The sequence below is a fragment of the Anopheles coustani genome, chromosome 3 (assembly GCF_943734705.1).
Source record: "Anopheles coustani chromosome 3, idAnoCousDA_361_x.2, whole genome shotgun sequence".
NCBI classification, from domain to species: domain Eukaryota; kingdom Metazoa; phylum Arthropoda; class Insecta; order Diptera; family Culicidae; genus Anopheles; species Anopheles coustani.
In genome coordinates this window covers 27,278,822-27,294,227 of record NC_071288.1, presented here as the reverse complement: position 1 = coordinate 27,294,227, position 15,406 = coordinate 27,278,822, and the positions used below count along the sequence as shown (strand labels likewise).

The window sequence follows — 15,406 nt, the reverse complement described above, 5'->3', positions numbered from 1 at the left end:
AAAGAATTATGTGTTTGCAATCATTTCTTTCAACCCCAACACATCATTCATCTTATGTTATCGTTTTTGTCCTTGTAATTATTTCTTTCGACCTACACGTATCATTGAGCGCATGTTTTCTTTTTTCTTATACGATCTAGTACCATGCTAGTATATATTATTATACTCTTCAATAAGATGTAGTTTTTACAATCACAATTATCTTCCATCGATTGCGTTAACTTAGGTTAACACATTCTAGCAGCTTTGCCCTACATTAGCATAGTTTATAAGGGAAAAAAACAAATATATCACCACAAACATTGTGAAGCATAACCGGAAATATAGATAAACACATGCTTCGTTATTGACTGAGCGACTACGATTAACTGATGGTGATGTTCTGCAACTTATACCTAAGGTTACGGTCGGATCGTTTTTTTTCTATTTTTGGTCGCCATTTACTTTGCACGGTCAATTCGCGTACAACTATCCCAGCACGCCTCACGGACGAACCTGTCGTGCGGATGGGAAATCCTTGACTGGAACCGAACCACCACCACCACCACCAACGATCGCTTCCGTAACCGAGCGGAGCTGGGCGAAGTCGAAGCGGGTCCCCTTTTTGGTTTCGTCCAAGCGCGCCGCACTGTGGGCGTACTCGCTGATCGTGACAGCGATCGGTTTCTGCGACTTCTTCATCGTCGGTGGGCCCGTCGCCTGCGGACAGAAGTAGTAGGACGGGGGCCGTGCCGGCGGTGGCTGCGGGTTGGTGAGTTTGAACGATTCGATCGACTCCAGCTCGGCACTGTCACCGCTCGCTTTGGCCATTTCCGAGGCCGCCACGCGACCCATCGTCCCCTTCGGTGACTTTCTCGTCATGCCATCCGCGACCGGCTGGACGTTCGACTGCTCACTGTTGGTGGCTTTCGATGGTTGTTTCTGGAGAAAGAGAAATGTTGGAAATACAAAACCTTTCATGTATAGGTATTTCGGTGCAAGGAAGCAAGTTTACCTTCAGCTCGGCATTATCGAAACCGTTCTTGAACATACGCTTGTGCACCGCCCGGAACTCGTCCATCAGTGCCGTGTGACGCTCGTCCGAGATGGCCATCGTTACTGGTCGCAGTCTGGTGCCCTTCTCCTTCAGTCGGTTCTCCAGCTCCGTCAGGGCGGCGGCCGGCCCAGTGGCTGCCGATGCGAGACCGATGTCCGCTCCCTGGGGGGCGTTTTTCTTTTGCGCCCGTCGGCGCAACTCGTCCGATATCGCACTGCTCAAGCTGTTTGCCGCGGAAATGGACGAGCCAATCGACGTTGGCTCCGAAGACGGCTGGGGTGGGGTCATCGTTGCCGGGGAAGATGGAACGTCCGCACCGCCGGGACCACCCGGTGAAGCGACGGGTAGAAAACTGTCCGCAAAGAGGGGTGGCGGTGGAGGAATGATCGAGCCGTTCAGACCGTCTGCGACTGGCGGTGCACCTGCAGCGTTGCCGCCGGTTGCAACAGCACCGACCGAGCCGGTGGACGCGCTCCGATGCACCTCGACAATGATCGTTTTCGTTTCACTCTGTTTCGCTTCGGGGTTCACGATGGTGCCGCGCTCCGAGAATTCGATGATTGTGGTGTTCTTCTTGCGATGCTGACCCAACGTCGTTGACCCGCCGGCTTTCGGTTGCTGTTGGGGAGTCGGTGGCTCCTTCTGCTGCTGCTGGGGTTGTGGTGGTGGCGCTGGTGGTGGGGCGGAGGATGTCTTTTCACCCGCTGCTCGGTTTAGCTCACCCATGGAAGCGGCCGCCGTACGACGACGTTCGTGCGAAATCGACTCCTCCCGTACGATGCTCAGCCGCTTCGACGTTTGATCACCCCAGCAAGGGCTCTGGTCGCCATTGACACTGCTGGCCGAGCTGTTGTACCCGCTGGACTCGCCGGGAAAGAGGTCCAACCCGGCGCTCGGTCGCACCACCAGCTCGAGCACGTGCGATGACTTCATGATCCCTACCGCCTCGCCGAACGACACCTCGGCGAAGCTGTGGCCATTGCAGGAGAGAATCTGATCACCCGGCCTCAGCCCAGCCTCCCGTGCCACCCCACCCTCCTTGGTGAACTGCACGAAGATACCCGGCTTCCAGTCCGGACCCTTGCAGATCCCGCAGCCCAGCTTGGTGCGTGGTGCCACCGAGAGGATCACCTTGAGGTCGCGACCACAGCCTACGCTGTCCTCCAACAGCAGCAGGGTGTCCTTTTTGTCCCGCGTCGCCCCGAAAGACACCACATGCCAGGTCAGTGGGTCTGCGGTACGTCTAAAAACGGAAGAACGCAATAATTAGAACACGATGCCTACGCTTTACCGTTGACGGCTAGACTTACTCCTTTATCGGAACGATGCCAAGGCCTCTCACTTTCATGATCAAGCGCTCCTGGTTGGCGATAAACTGGGCCAGCTCGCGATGTACCGCGTCCTCCACCTGGTATCCATTGACCCGAATAATTTGATCGCCCACCTACATACACACACACGGAAATGATCCAAAACAAATCGAATATTTTTTTCTGTTTAATTTTCCAAAGCCCATCGGAAGTCGGCCATCGGTGCCTACCTTTAATCCCTGCCGATCCGCTTCCGAATCGCGCTCGATAGCGGAAATGAAGAAGCCGGTCCCGTACTCCAGCCCGCCCCGGATGGAAAAGCCAAAGTTCGTACCGTTCGGTGGGTTCCGGTGGCCGTGACTCGGTGGGCGTACCAGCCGTACCGTTCGCATCCGTGCCTGCTGGCCCGCGTCTCCGCCCTCGCCCAGCGACTTGTGGTGATGGTGCGTCGATTTTTCCCGATGATTGCGTGCCTTTGCGGAGCGAAAGCTGGGCAGGGCTGGGGCGCCCGCTGCCAACGTCGACGAGGTTGGCCGGGTGTTGCAATAGTCGACCATTTTTGGAACTTGAGCGTAGAGGGTAGAAGGCTGATGGGAAATTGTGGTCCCCCCTAGTCTACAACAACGATGACCCTAGAGGGTTTGCGATAAGTTCTCCTTACGATGCACGTGCTTATGGTGGGGAAAAGAAAAAAAGAAACACAGATTAAACTTTATTTAACCCTTAATATAGTAGACAATTTGGTAAAACCGAATCTTAAAAAGATCAGCGAGATGCACTAGTTTTATTTATTGTCTGAATCCAACGCTTTTACATTATAACATTTTAATTACACGAACCTTTACAAAGTAGATCGTAATGTTTAAAGTTTTACTATTTTAAAATGTGTTGACAATATTGTTGCTTTTAACCAAAAGTATATTCTATATGACGAGAATTTCATTTTTCAACAAAAATCACACAAAAATGGATTAAGCATTTCCAACAGAAACACACCAAACATAACCCTATTATGGTTGCATTCAAATATGTTTAAATATTATCATGTTATGTTCCGATGATCTCATAGTTCTTTTCAAAAATCATTTTCAAAATATTAAAAATAGGAGTAGCAATCTGATCGTGATGGAATACACCTCAATAATCGAACATAAAATCAAAAAGAACTTCAACAAAAAAAGTTGATTTTTGGGAACCAGTTCAGGAATCGTGAAAAATTTACACAACTTTGATTCGGCAACATTTTTTCGTGTGTTTTCAACAGGTGTACCACTTTGAAATCATTGCATATTTATCGATATGTTTTTTACTCTAATCATTAAATCAAATAGGACTTGGAAAGGTTTATTACTGCAACACACATTATTTTTCTTTAAGGGTTAAGTTGTCAAAACTGGTCATTGGGAATTTCGCTCGCTGCCCAATTTTGAACTGATTGTTCCGGGAATTTACCTTAGCTAACCTCGGATTAGCGATCGCCCAAACCGAACATTTTACTGTTACTCGTACGCCCAGCCCATGCCATCCCATCTCCTCACACTCCTGTAAGATTTTGGCGAACCAATATTACGCGTCAATGGCCAATAAACCGAGCCGAAAAAAACTGTAGCAGTTGCGAGGAAAAAAACAACCCCTCCCAAAGTAACCCCAGTGTACCGGCGGGAAAGGTTGAACCGCTCTCTAATTATCTCACCCCACGTAGGGAGCTTGCCAAATTACATCACCCCGTCGGGGGTAAGGAGATTTTTTCCCTTCTTTTCTTGAAAGTAATGTAACGCGCAATACAAGGGAAAACGCAAAGAGGCCTTGCGTCGACGCGGGAGGGTTTGAAAAGAAAAGACATCCTTCACCGAGCCAATCGATGCGAGCGAACGCTGAATTCTGAGATCTTCACAGGCTCACGGATCTCGTCGATGCGAGAAGAATCATCCCCGAACGATAAGTGGCCCCGTCAAGATGGTTGGCCTGAGGTTGGCTGGCAAGTGTGAAAAGTTCCCGCGTCTGTGCAGCGACCGCTGGGTGCCAGTGTTTCTCGACGTAAGATGCAACCATCCCTCCCGAAGGCGAACGGGGTGGATCTCGTTCCGAGCTGGCGTAATCGCGTGAGAATTGTGCGCATCATCGAGCTTCAACTCGAAGCCCCCGGGGAGGATTGGATGCTGTCGAAGGTGTTTCGATGGTGGCCCGAGAGGCGGTGTGAGAAGCCGATGCTTCGGTTAATGGCTGCCTTCACTCACTACCTGATACCGAAAATTAACGCAACGTGTTGTGGCGTAACTCGAAGTGAAACTTCAATTGAGGGGGACACTAGACGGCCTACACAACGCGCCAATTTACCGCTTGGGACACTTTGCATGACCGCGTGAAATGTTGGCCGATCGGGTTTTGGGTCCAATCATGTTGACCAACCACCATTCCCGGCCCGTTGGCTTATGTTTACGGTGCGAGTTGGATGGACCGAATGAATAAAAAAGCATCACACTGCATTGAAACGAGCAACAAGAAAACGCAAAACAAACACAAGAAACAGAGGAATCCCTTAAAATACACACTTCAAATCCCTTCCTTCCTACCCATTAGCCCACTTTTGGCCCATTTACACCGACGAGCACAAGAGGTCGGATCGATTAGGTACGGGTGCGGGTTCCGGCCGATCTCCTCCCGAGATGGTGGAGGTTCCGGTTGAGCAATCGCTGCGATTATGTCAACCCTCCGCTGCGCAGAGCGAACCCAAACCGAGAGGAGCAATAAACGATCGAGGGGAAAAACAACAAAAAACTAAGATACGGCAGCGGAAAATCCGGTGCATTTGGGATCGGGCTGGCCAAGGTAATACGCAACCTGCGGCCGGTGGCATTAACGATTGATTAATCGGGCACTTTCTTTCCACGAAATCGATCCGTCTAATCGTTCGGTTCCTCGGTCGGTTGGGTTTTGGGGGTAGTGCGTAATCATGAACCCGACCCAAAAGAGACGAACCTAATGAACCTGATGCGAGGAGCACAAATTGGAGGACGTGGAACGGTTTCGTTCGTAAATCGTTTCTCGATCGAGTTTAAAACTAATCAAAGCCTGGTTCGCATGATGATGCGAAAACATAGGGTAAAGTAAGGTTTAAACAACAGCAAATATCTGAAATATATCCTCAAGACCCCAATGCAAATTTTTTCTTAAATCCTTATCCTTAAAGAAGATTCAAAATTACTCAAAAAACAGCAAACAATTAAGTAAGAATAAAATTAAAGTTAATTTTGCCTACAATGTTGCGTGGAAAATACACTGCATAACCTAAAGATGAGTTGAAGAATTCAAAAACAAAAAAGGTAATCCACCGATCGGGTTTGAATATATATATTTCGAATATTTCGAAATAAAGTTGCTCTTGTACATAAAAAGAAGTAAATACTAAAATTTGCAGAAGCAATAGAGTGGAAAAGTTGACAGTTATCTAAAAAGCCTGATGATAAAAGTGTGAGAGCAACTTAAATCCTACACTAGAGGAAACGCATACGAGACAAGTCCGCCTGGTTCACAGGTTTGGCTGTGGCGATATGCAAACGAGTCCATTACCGTCGTCTCCAGAACGTTATCCAACGGCTTTAGTCTCGAAACCGGTCGAAACATTACGAAACACCAGCTGGTTTAAAATCAGCTGTTTGCAGTCCTGCAACATGTAGACATAAAAAAAAGATAAATACTGTTGGGTTGTTGAACCATTTATGTTGATCTTGTTTACACCTCTTTCCCCTTGAATACCACGAGACCCTCACGAACCCTGGCGAATGGCTATGACCTTAGCGCTCCTGTGGGAAGGAGCAGAGAGGCATAACATCGCGGCGCTCCGAGGTTTTATTATTATTTAATTTTTTCCCTTTTCCATGCGTACGGAAAACCGCAAAATTTCTTCCGCGTACGGTATTTATAATTGTTCATTTTTCTGTTGCTGTTTTTCCCCCCATTTTGCTCCACTCCTCAAGTCGGGGGTCAACCGGTGCTTCTACTCTCAGCTGGGAGGTAATTTACGCTAGGGAAAACCCGTGCCCTTCCATTCCTACGACGTCCAAGATCGCGCGCTGTGAACGAACCCTGTCGGAGTTGCCCGTTGGCAAAACAGATGCCAAAACCGAGTCAGCACGGTGAATTTTCCACCGGTCAAAATAAAACACTGGTGGTTCTATCGCTCGGTTTGGGGCACTTCTACCCCTACCAGCTTTAAAGCCCTGGGGTAGGAAAAGCCAGGGGGACTGGGCGACGAAAGCCACGATCGTGACAAGGGCGACGGGCAAGGACGGTGTTGGTCGCGGGCTGCATGGTTGCTCGTGTTTGCCGGCGAGTGCATAAAATTTGCGTAATAAGCAGCAGCTGCAGCTGAACCACCGCCTCGGGAGGGTTAAGCCTCCCCTAGCACCCTTCACACACACACACACCTTTTCCACCCCCGTTCCCCTACGGGCCTTTATTATTATTTACATTCTTTTATTACACTTTTGTGTCGGTCGGTTGAATGATCCGTTTGTGTGTGAGTTTTCCTTCTCATTTCATCTCCCGGATAATGGTGGAGGCTGGAGGGAAAACATGTGAAAACCAAAATTGCTCTTTTTCTTCCGTTTAGCGTGCACACACTCTGGACACAGCTGTGTTTTTCCCAGTCCATTGCTACCATGTAGTATAGTTTTTGGTGAGGTTATTACAATTAGAAAGATAAAAATTGCAAATAAATAATGATTTTTTTTTTTAATAAAAACGCTAAGATTATATTTAAAAAAATAGGACTAATTCCACCTTTTAAATCCCACAATGAAGCAGAGATAATCAGCCTGCTTAACAATGGCTTAGAACTCTATGGAACCATTCAGACAATACTTAGAACGGTCCTACACTTTTTGCATAACTTATATAACAGGAAAAAGATGCTGCGCAACGAACGTTTTACTTCTGCTTTCAGGGCATTGAATCACTTCCTTGTTCTCATAATAACTCATAGCAGTATCGCTTGATTCCTCGTAAAGATGATTAATTCTCGCGATCACGGAAATGAATAGAAGATCATCCAATCTAACGCTGATTCTTCCGCCTTGCTTAGAATGCATTTTGAAGTTCCTTGTTATAGGAGCTACTTGTGTATGCCTCAAGGAAATATTTTAACGTGTATCATGAAAGGAAGTATGAGTTGAAATCCAGGGCTCACATCAGGCAGAATAAACCCCACTGAAAACATCTACTGTTGCGTGCTGCGGAGCTGGTGGTGATCATTCAGAAATAAAGCAAATTTGCATAATTCCAATGCCATCACAGGTTGATGCGCAAATTCATCCGATTTCATTAGGAAAAGCCATAGTTCCCGTGGATCTAGGTTGTGCAGAAGCGACGTCAGTAGGGACACGCGCGGGCAGCTTACCGGCCCCCTACAGACAACGGGGACAAGGGAATGATTTTTTCGACTTTTGTTGAGTTGTGAACCAAAAAAAAAAAGACAAAACATGGAAAACTCATCAGATCGTTGAGGTTCTGTTTCACGCAATTTCGTCGCGGTTTTTAACTGCCATTTTGCCCCGTGGTGCAAGTTTTCAATGGGACATTGTGTAGGAATCATTTCGCTCTGCCTCGCGCTACATTACCGAGTTGCACTTCGATGGGAAAAATCAAACGAAGGACAGCATTGGATGGATTTGTTTCACTCGTCCGGTGCGTTTCCGAACTCGGCAACGAGTTTTCGCTCGAAGCGAAGACAAGGTCAACGAAGAGAAGATGCTTCTTGATGGTCGCTCAAGGTTTAGAGTGACCACGATGGAACTTGATCATGAACGTGGGATGCGGCACTTTAATTGATCAATTCGTGCGTTATTTTTAGACAGATTTAAATTTAACGTTATCGTTGGTTGCTTCCAACAGGAGGAGAAAAGCATGATTTCTACAAACATTTTTTCCTTCATTTGCAAATTACAGAAGAGCCACTTGTTGGCGGCTTTCACTTACCACTTCGGTTAATGTTTTCCTTTCCCAAAACCCATACTTAAACTGCTCTTCGGTTGTATATTCTGTATTTTCATTTCTTTTTACATCACGTTTGACCAGCTAGTTTGCGATCCAAGTAGCAGAAAAAAAACTTTTTTCAAACTGGTTGGTTGATGAATAACTCCCCTACCTTCCCCGTGCCGAAGCTCAGCTTCATTAAGGGGAGAAGCACGGGAGGTGACTCGTCCAGGGGCCACCCAAAGGGCTCGCAATCGGGTCGTGCAGAAGGTTTAGATAATTACATTATATTTCCTTCGGCAAGGAGAAGCTCGAGCTCGAGCGAAACAAGGCCAAGCTCATCGTGGCAAGCACCACGCGAAGCTCTAATCATAATCTTCGCAGCGATCGTCATCATCATTATCGATCGCAACGAAGATCGTGCGAAGGAGATTAACGGACGGATGTGTAACGGGGAAAATCTGATGAAGAGATCAGCATTGCTCGAGGGCGGGACAAAGTGTCACAACGCGCTGCTTAATGAAATCTTCAAACCAACCGGACACATGTTGGTAAATTTCCGTTACGTTTCTGGCGACAGACCAAAACCCTAAGGTTGAATAAACACTAATTAGGAAGGCAAAACAATAGCCAATCATGGCGCGCGACGGCTAAAGTCCCTAATTTGTAACAATTATGATTGATTTGTAAGGTAAATTATTATTGCAGCACCTACCGGTCGTTCGAGTAAGTGAAGCAAAGCGTAAGAAAACGGGTCGAATCGGTTGCATCGGGTTTTCGACGCGAAAGTATTGAGTGAGTGTGCCCGCGTTGGTTAGCCGAGTTTTCCAATTTTTCATTAATATTTTCCTTTCCATTTCGTGTTGGTCAAATAAATGTGCCCAATTTCGTCACACATTGAACTAAATTACTCGTCTAGGGTGCAAACAGTTTGGCAAGCGCGTTGCTGGGAGGTTTATTACATCATGGAAACACGTGCGGCTTTAGTAGGGGGTCAAAAATGGTGTTATAGTGAAGCAAAATACTAACCCCACTAAAAGTACAAGTATTGCTTGACCAGTAAATGGGTATTGTACGGTGTGGGATATTTAATATATATTTTTCATCGCGCTCCTCAATATTTACCGACGACAGTGGTCCACTTTACTTAATCGGTAGGTTTTCCTGCCATTCGGATGAATGTGCACTGGGAGGCTTTTCTCATGAAAATGCTCCGGCAACCTTCAGCCGTGCACCGCAAGAAAAACTGACTCACGCCTACGGTGACGCAGATACACGCCTCCCCGACCATAAAACCGATTATGCCAGCCCAGTGAAAATCTCACATCCATCCATTCTCATCGACGCGGCCCGAGTGTGGTTTTATCCAATTATGAATGGAAAACCAACCATGATATCGTATCATGGCTGCGGCTGGCGATGGTTTCTCTTTCCTTCGACGCGCGGAACATGCCCATCTCGGGAAGAAATCGAAACTGCAAACAAACGAAGCGCAACTGCAACGAAAACTCCCTACCGAATCGGGCTGAAGAGGTTCCTAAACCATAACAAACACTTAAAATTTTTTCTTTCTCGAAAGGCGGACAATTGGACACAACACGATCAAGTTACGGTGAGTGTTTCAGTGTGTGGAAATTGAGATATTTTATTGAGGTACCGGTCACCTTCCTTCGGTCGCCTTAGTTTTCCCTAAATTCAACCACGGGTATGGAAATTCGCACGGATTTTCTGTTGCGAACCGTCGAGCGAACGTTTTCCTTTCGCATGCAGTCGCGTCACCTTGGGACCTTGTAATGGATGTTGAACGGAGGGTAGCAGAAATGTTTCGTAATTTCTAATTCATAAAAGCGTAAAATTGGTCCGATTGCATCCTTGAGCGTGATCGTTGCAAATGAATTTGAAATTTCATCGGTAGATATGCATTAATTGAGCGTCGAAGATGCAACCCCGTGTCGAACCGGAGCTAGCGGGCAGGTACCCAGGTTGTGCTTGAAACCGACAAGACCATCGCAAGCCCTCGCAACCCCTGATGAAGCAGGTGTAACGAAAACTCAGGCACTTGCCGCCGCAGTAGAACGCCGAAGAGCGAAAGGTCAGGCATGATCGCCGAAAGGGCATCCCATACAGGTGGTTGGATGGAGGGGCTTTGTACGGTGTAAGTTTAATAAAACATTAAACATTTCGGTCGCACAATTATTTCATAATAATCCTTGACGACCCCACCGTCCCGCGGGGTTTTCCACCATCATCGCATGCAAACGACATTGGCGAGGACGCGCGGATCGCCAGAGTGTGTGCCGACAAACACACGCGTACGTACCATTTGGGTTGGAAACGGGAGCCGGTAGGGGGGCACAGAATAAAGAAGGCCCCCAGGGGGAAGCAGCAGTGGCAGTCATATCTCGCTAAGCTACCATAGGGAGCAGCTCCACACAAACACACGCGGGGAAGCGCTGACAGACCGACAGAAATGCCACCGCGTTGGCTTTGGCGTGCAGCTTTCCGGCGGTTTCGGTGGCGCTCCGATGAAAAGCAATTCCACGCGACCATGGACCCCACGTGCATGCTCGGAAAAGGCAATTTTGCAATGCAACCGTGGCGTGGAACCGCCGTGGGATACAGTTCACCGTAACCGGATTGATAAGTAACGAAAGGGAAAGATATCTAGCAGGCGATGGTAACAGGTTTGTCGTTGTTGAATTAGATTTCAATGGACGATTGATGTGAAAATTCGTTTATTATATAAAATGCGTTATGAAGCTGCACCTGTCACAAGTGGTAGGTTTTCGGTTTGATTTTCAGATTCCACTCTAATGTATTTTTTTTAAAGTTGCGATCTCCCTAGTTTTTTGCTACGATAGATTCTGAGATATACAACTTCGTAATTCAAGTATTTTCTGACAAATAGTTGCCTCAGAAATGTGATACACAATCCTTCCGAGCAGGCTCTACAGCTTTAAAAAACAAACGAAAACCTTTATTAAAGCTGAGAATATAAAGTCCCAAAATCAACATCAACAACATCTGCAACATTGTTTTAGAAATTAAGCTTATGAAATGCCATAGCTAAAAATAAATGTTATGTTAGCATAAAAAAAAAACAGTAATGCTAGAATAAATAGCATTTTACAGTTCTAATATCCCAAACGAAAAATATATTCAACAAATATTAAAAGTACAAACAATAAATTGAGTAATTCAACACGAACTTATCAATCCACGTCCCAAGTAAAGCACCGACAAAAGCATAGCATTCTGCGCGGCATGGAATTTTGATGCTCGATTTTGGGCTTTTCCGAGCGACTGTGTTTGTTGCGGGGGCGAGTTGGGGGATGCTGCGACAGGAAAGGACCCTCGATAGACCCCCCCTGGGCACTGTGGTGTTACTTTTCGTTCCCCCAACCTTCCCTACCCTTCGTCAAACCAGAAGCGATCGACGACAGGCACGCTATAGAGCTGCAGCACGATAGTCGCACGAGCGCGCTAAATGGCCGCATGATCGCATGCGATCGCGCGCGACCCTTTCGTCGATGTTTCGTCGTTGTTTTATGTGCGGGTGAGGGTCGGTTTGTGTTTCGTGCAGGGGCGGCGCCGGGCGGTCGATTGACACTAGGCGGAGGGCGGTTATGCGCACCAGTTGCCGTAATAGCCGTTGGGAAAGCCTCCCCCGTTGCGGACCCCCGATGGTAGGGGCGATGGAAGGGCGGGGGAAGGGGATGACGATGTCGTAACCTTTGCAAGAGCAACAGCTAGTGGAAAGAAAAAATCAAAATTGGAGCTAATAAAAATGGAAACTAAAGCTTGGCCAAGCACCAGTAGTGGCGGCTGTGCGTCACCAACACACCGAACAAAGTGCGGCCAGAGAGAAAACCGGCCTCGAAATGGAAAATATCAACCAGAGCTAAATACATGCCCTGGCATAAACACAACATGCAACGCGTAGAGATGACATTGTCCAACGAGATACTGAAGCAAACAACTGATGAATGAGCAAAGAAAGGAGGATGAAACAAAGCTTGTACTAAAAAGGGGGGAAAATTGTTGTTGACAAATCAACGAAAAGGCTAGCTCCAAAAAACCAACTAAAGTCTAGGCTCCCTACCACCAGTTGACATGCTGGGGAAAAACCAACCCAGCCCCGGTGTCATCGTGACGCTTGGGTAATTTTTTTTTCCAATTATAATTATTCGCAATCCTACAAACCTGTTCGCAAGGTTGTCCCGAAGTGTGGTCGTGCGGCATGAGATGAAATAAACCATAAACGTACAGCATAAATAAACAACAGAGCTCCTCCGAGAGTGAGAGAGGGGTCTCTGATGACATCGGAGACAAAATAATACGATGCACGCCGGTTTCGAGCAGCTGCCCAAGCCACGATCGGAAAGGTTGGCCCCTCGGGGGCCATATCGTGCAAAGGTGTGAGCTCGGGTGGACGTGGGCCGGTGGGGTGCGGTGTGGGTTGGCTCAAAAAATGTCAAAAGCAGGCAAATTATAAACCGATCAAAATGGCCGCAAGCGGTCGTTGGTCGTTTCCCAGCGGTACGCCGATGCCGCCCGACGTCGGAGCGGAAGTGAACCGTTGGACGAGCATTGCACAATTTTTATTTTATTTCAACCCTCCACCCTTCTTTTTCGGATGTGCTTTTCCCTGCTCTCGACATCGGCATCGACAGACGCGATGTCGCCGCTCGATTCGTCACGACCAAAAACCGGCCGCCCCGAGGTGGAAGAAAGTGAAATGCGTGATTTCTACTTTGCGTCAAACTTGACAAATTAATTATTTACAAACATTCCACCACCGTTCGTTCACCGACCGCGGTATGGACATGGGAAAGATTGCAAAAACAGAAAGAAAAACCGAAAAAGAAAAGAAATAAAATAAATATCTCCTTCCCCGGGAGTTGCTTTCGTCATGAGTCAAAGCTCTCACTTTCTTTCGTTCAGCCTCTCCATGTGACCCCCCTTTTTTTGTCGGAAGGATGCCGTGGATCCGCCATCTTGTGCCGAGCGGACGGAAGCTGACCAGGTGGAAAGAAACCGTGGTCGTAAACAGAAGAAACCGGATTTGCCGGCATATCTTCGGCGGCCTAACACGAGCGGGATGAGTTATGGGTTGAGATTGATCGTCATTTCGGCGACCTGCCAGAAACAGCCCCAAAGTGCGAAGTCGTGAGTGGGAAAAAGCGAACGCTTCCGTTGGCCGGATATCGGCGTTTTCTCGAGACCACCCGGGGATCCCGGAGGCGCTGCTAACACGCGGTGCCCTTTCCTGAGGCATGCTTACTTGCGTGGGCTCAATGTTACGATCGGTAGCATAGTTTACTCATTATCCAACTCACCACCATTCGCTGTTGTCGGGAAATAGCCTAGTCTAGCATATCGGAACTCCGATGCCGGAACTTTTTCGCTATGGGCTCGATAGTACACCACGCGTTGATTTCCAGGAGATGAGATTTATTTTTCACTCCTTTTGGGGTTTACGTTCTAGCGAGATGGATTCGTAAAATGGTCGGACTGCACGGAACACTTGTTTAAACACAGTTGAAACACAAAGGATGGATCGAGTTTTGCCTCAACGCACACCACGCACCGTGAGGACAGCGTACTTTGCTGCTGGATGCTTACGAGCGCCACCGAATGTAGAACGCTTCACTAGCTATATCACGGAACTGGCTTTCATCCGCGACAAACACGTCACACACAACATACAATTAGCTTTCTCGTCACGCTTGAAATGACATGCGAACACTGACAGTATAGAACAAAACAGCAGAAAAACACCCAACACCAGCACCGTGCAAGATCGCTCGCGAAAAACTCACAAAACAAGCGCATAAAACAAAGATTACGGGCGCAAACGAAACTCCTCTAAACCGCATCTCCGTCTTCCGTCACCGGCAAACAATCGATAGCCGCCATGTTCCGAAGGGTTCAGCAGAATGTCAGCCGGGCACGTAAAAAAGGGCAGCACTCGATCGTCGTGGACCCGACCCAACATTGAACGATTTACGGGCGCTACCACTACAACCACCAGCACCACGGTCCGGAGGGCATCTGAGGTTGAAAAACGTCGGGTTTAGCTGGCTGTTTTGTTTCACTGCCGTTCTGTGGAGAAGGATCCACTGGAGACCGATTCAACCACCACTCACACAAATAGAAACGTTCCGAACGGGGAGCCAACAAATGCCACGATCGCGCGATCGTCCGAGTCTGTTGAGCAGCACTGACGTACTGAACCGAAGCTGAAAATGTGGTACAGGCTCCAGCGGACGGCTCGAGCCCACAACGACGGCTTCGGGGAGAGACCGATCTCGCGGCTCCAAGCGCAGCCTACAAACCGCGCGCATGACGATCGCGAGCAGGGTTTATGTTTTCGGCTCTCTCGCCGTCAGAATATGCAGCCTGTGGAGGGCTCTAGCGCGTACCCTGTGGCGGACAAGCGTGTGTCTCATTTGCCTTTCTTTTGGGGCTAGCGAGTTCTCTCGACCCTCGCCGGCGCTATAGGGCGTGCTGCGTGGAACGAGCCATGCGCATCTTTTCCCGGCGTCGTCGCTGCGTGCATGAACGTTCCAGCTGACTTCCGTTCCGTTGCTCACGCGATTATACCAACACGCTACGCCAACCCCCGGGGGACGGTGATCTTAGCCGGGACTTAGAACGTATTTCAAATCCAGAAATCCACATTTTAATACCAAAATAAAAAAAACCCGTTCTCCATCGGGCCCTCGTTAGCGAGGGTATGCTACAGCCTGAAACCTCACAGGGTGTCATGTGGCGACCCTTCATGTGGTTACGCTTCGCTGATGCCCACAGAGTCGGGTTTATCAGTCGGACAGAAACCCATGAAAGAACACACGAGAAATATACACCTGAAACACATCACATCACAGTCCCTTGCATCGTTCGTACGTTCTTTGTATAATGTGCGTGGGGTTTTTTCACAGTTTTACACCAGCAGAAGGTACGGTGAGCAAGGGTTCAATGTAGGGTAGTTGCTGTACAGCCCCTCGGTTGCATTGTGCAACCGTGACCTTTCGAACCTTCGCCAACACCAATCGATTCCCACACACTGGTAACTACTTCCGGT

General features: G+C 48.0%; 1 protein-coding gene across 1 annotated transcript; it reads right to left on the bottom strand.

The window, feature by feature from the left end:
• Nucleotides 1–116: 116 nt before the first annotated feature.
• Nucleotides 117–14,489, bottom strand: LOC131272649 (uncharacterized). The gene is made up of 5 exons (XM_058274470.1): nucleotides 13,659–14,489; nucleotides 2,577–3,017; nucleotides 2,347–2,480; nucleotides 995–2,279; nucleotides 117–921 (listed from the first exon to the last, which is right to left on the bottom strand). The coding sequence occupies exons 2-5, from the start codon at nucleotides 2,901–2,903 to the stop codon at nucleotides 484–486; spliced, it is 2,184 nt and encodes a 727-aa protein (XP_058130453.1). The 5' UTR covers nucleotides 2,904–3,017; nucleotides 13,659–14,489; the 3' UTR covers nucleotides 117–483.
• Nucleotides 14,490–15,406: the final 917 nt, after the last annotated feature.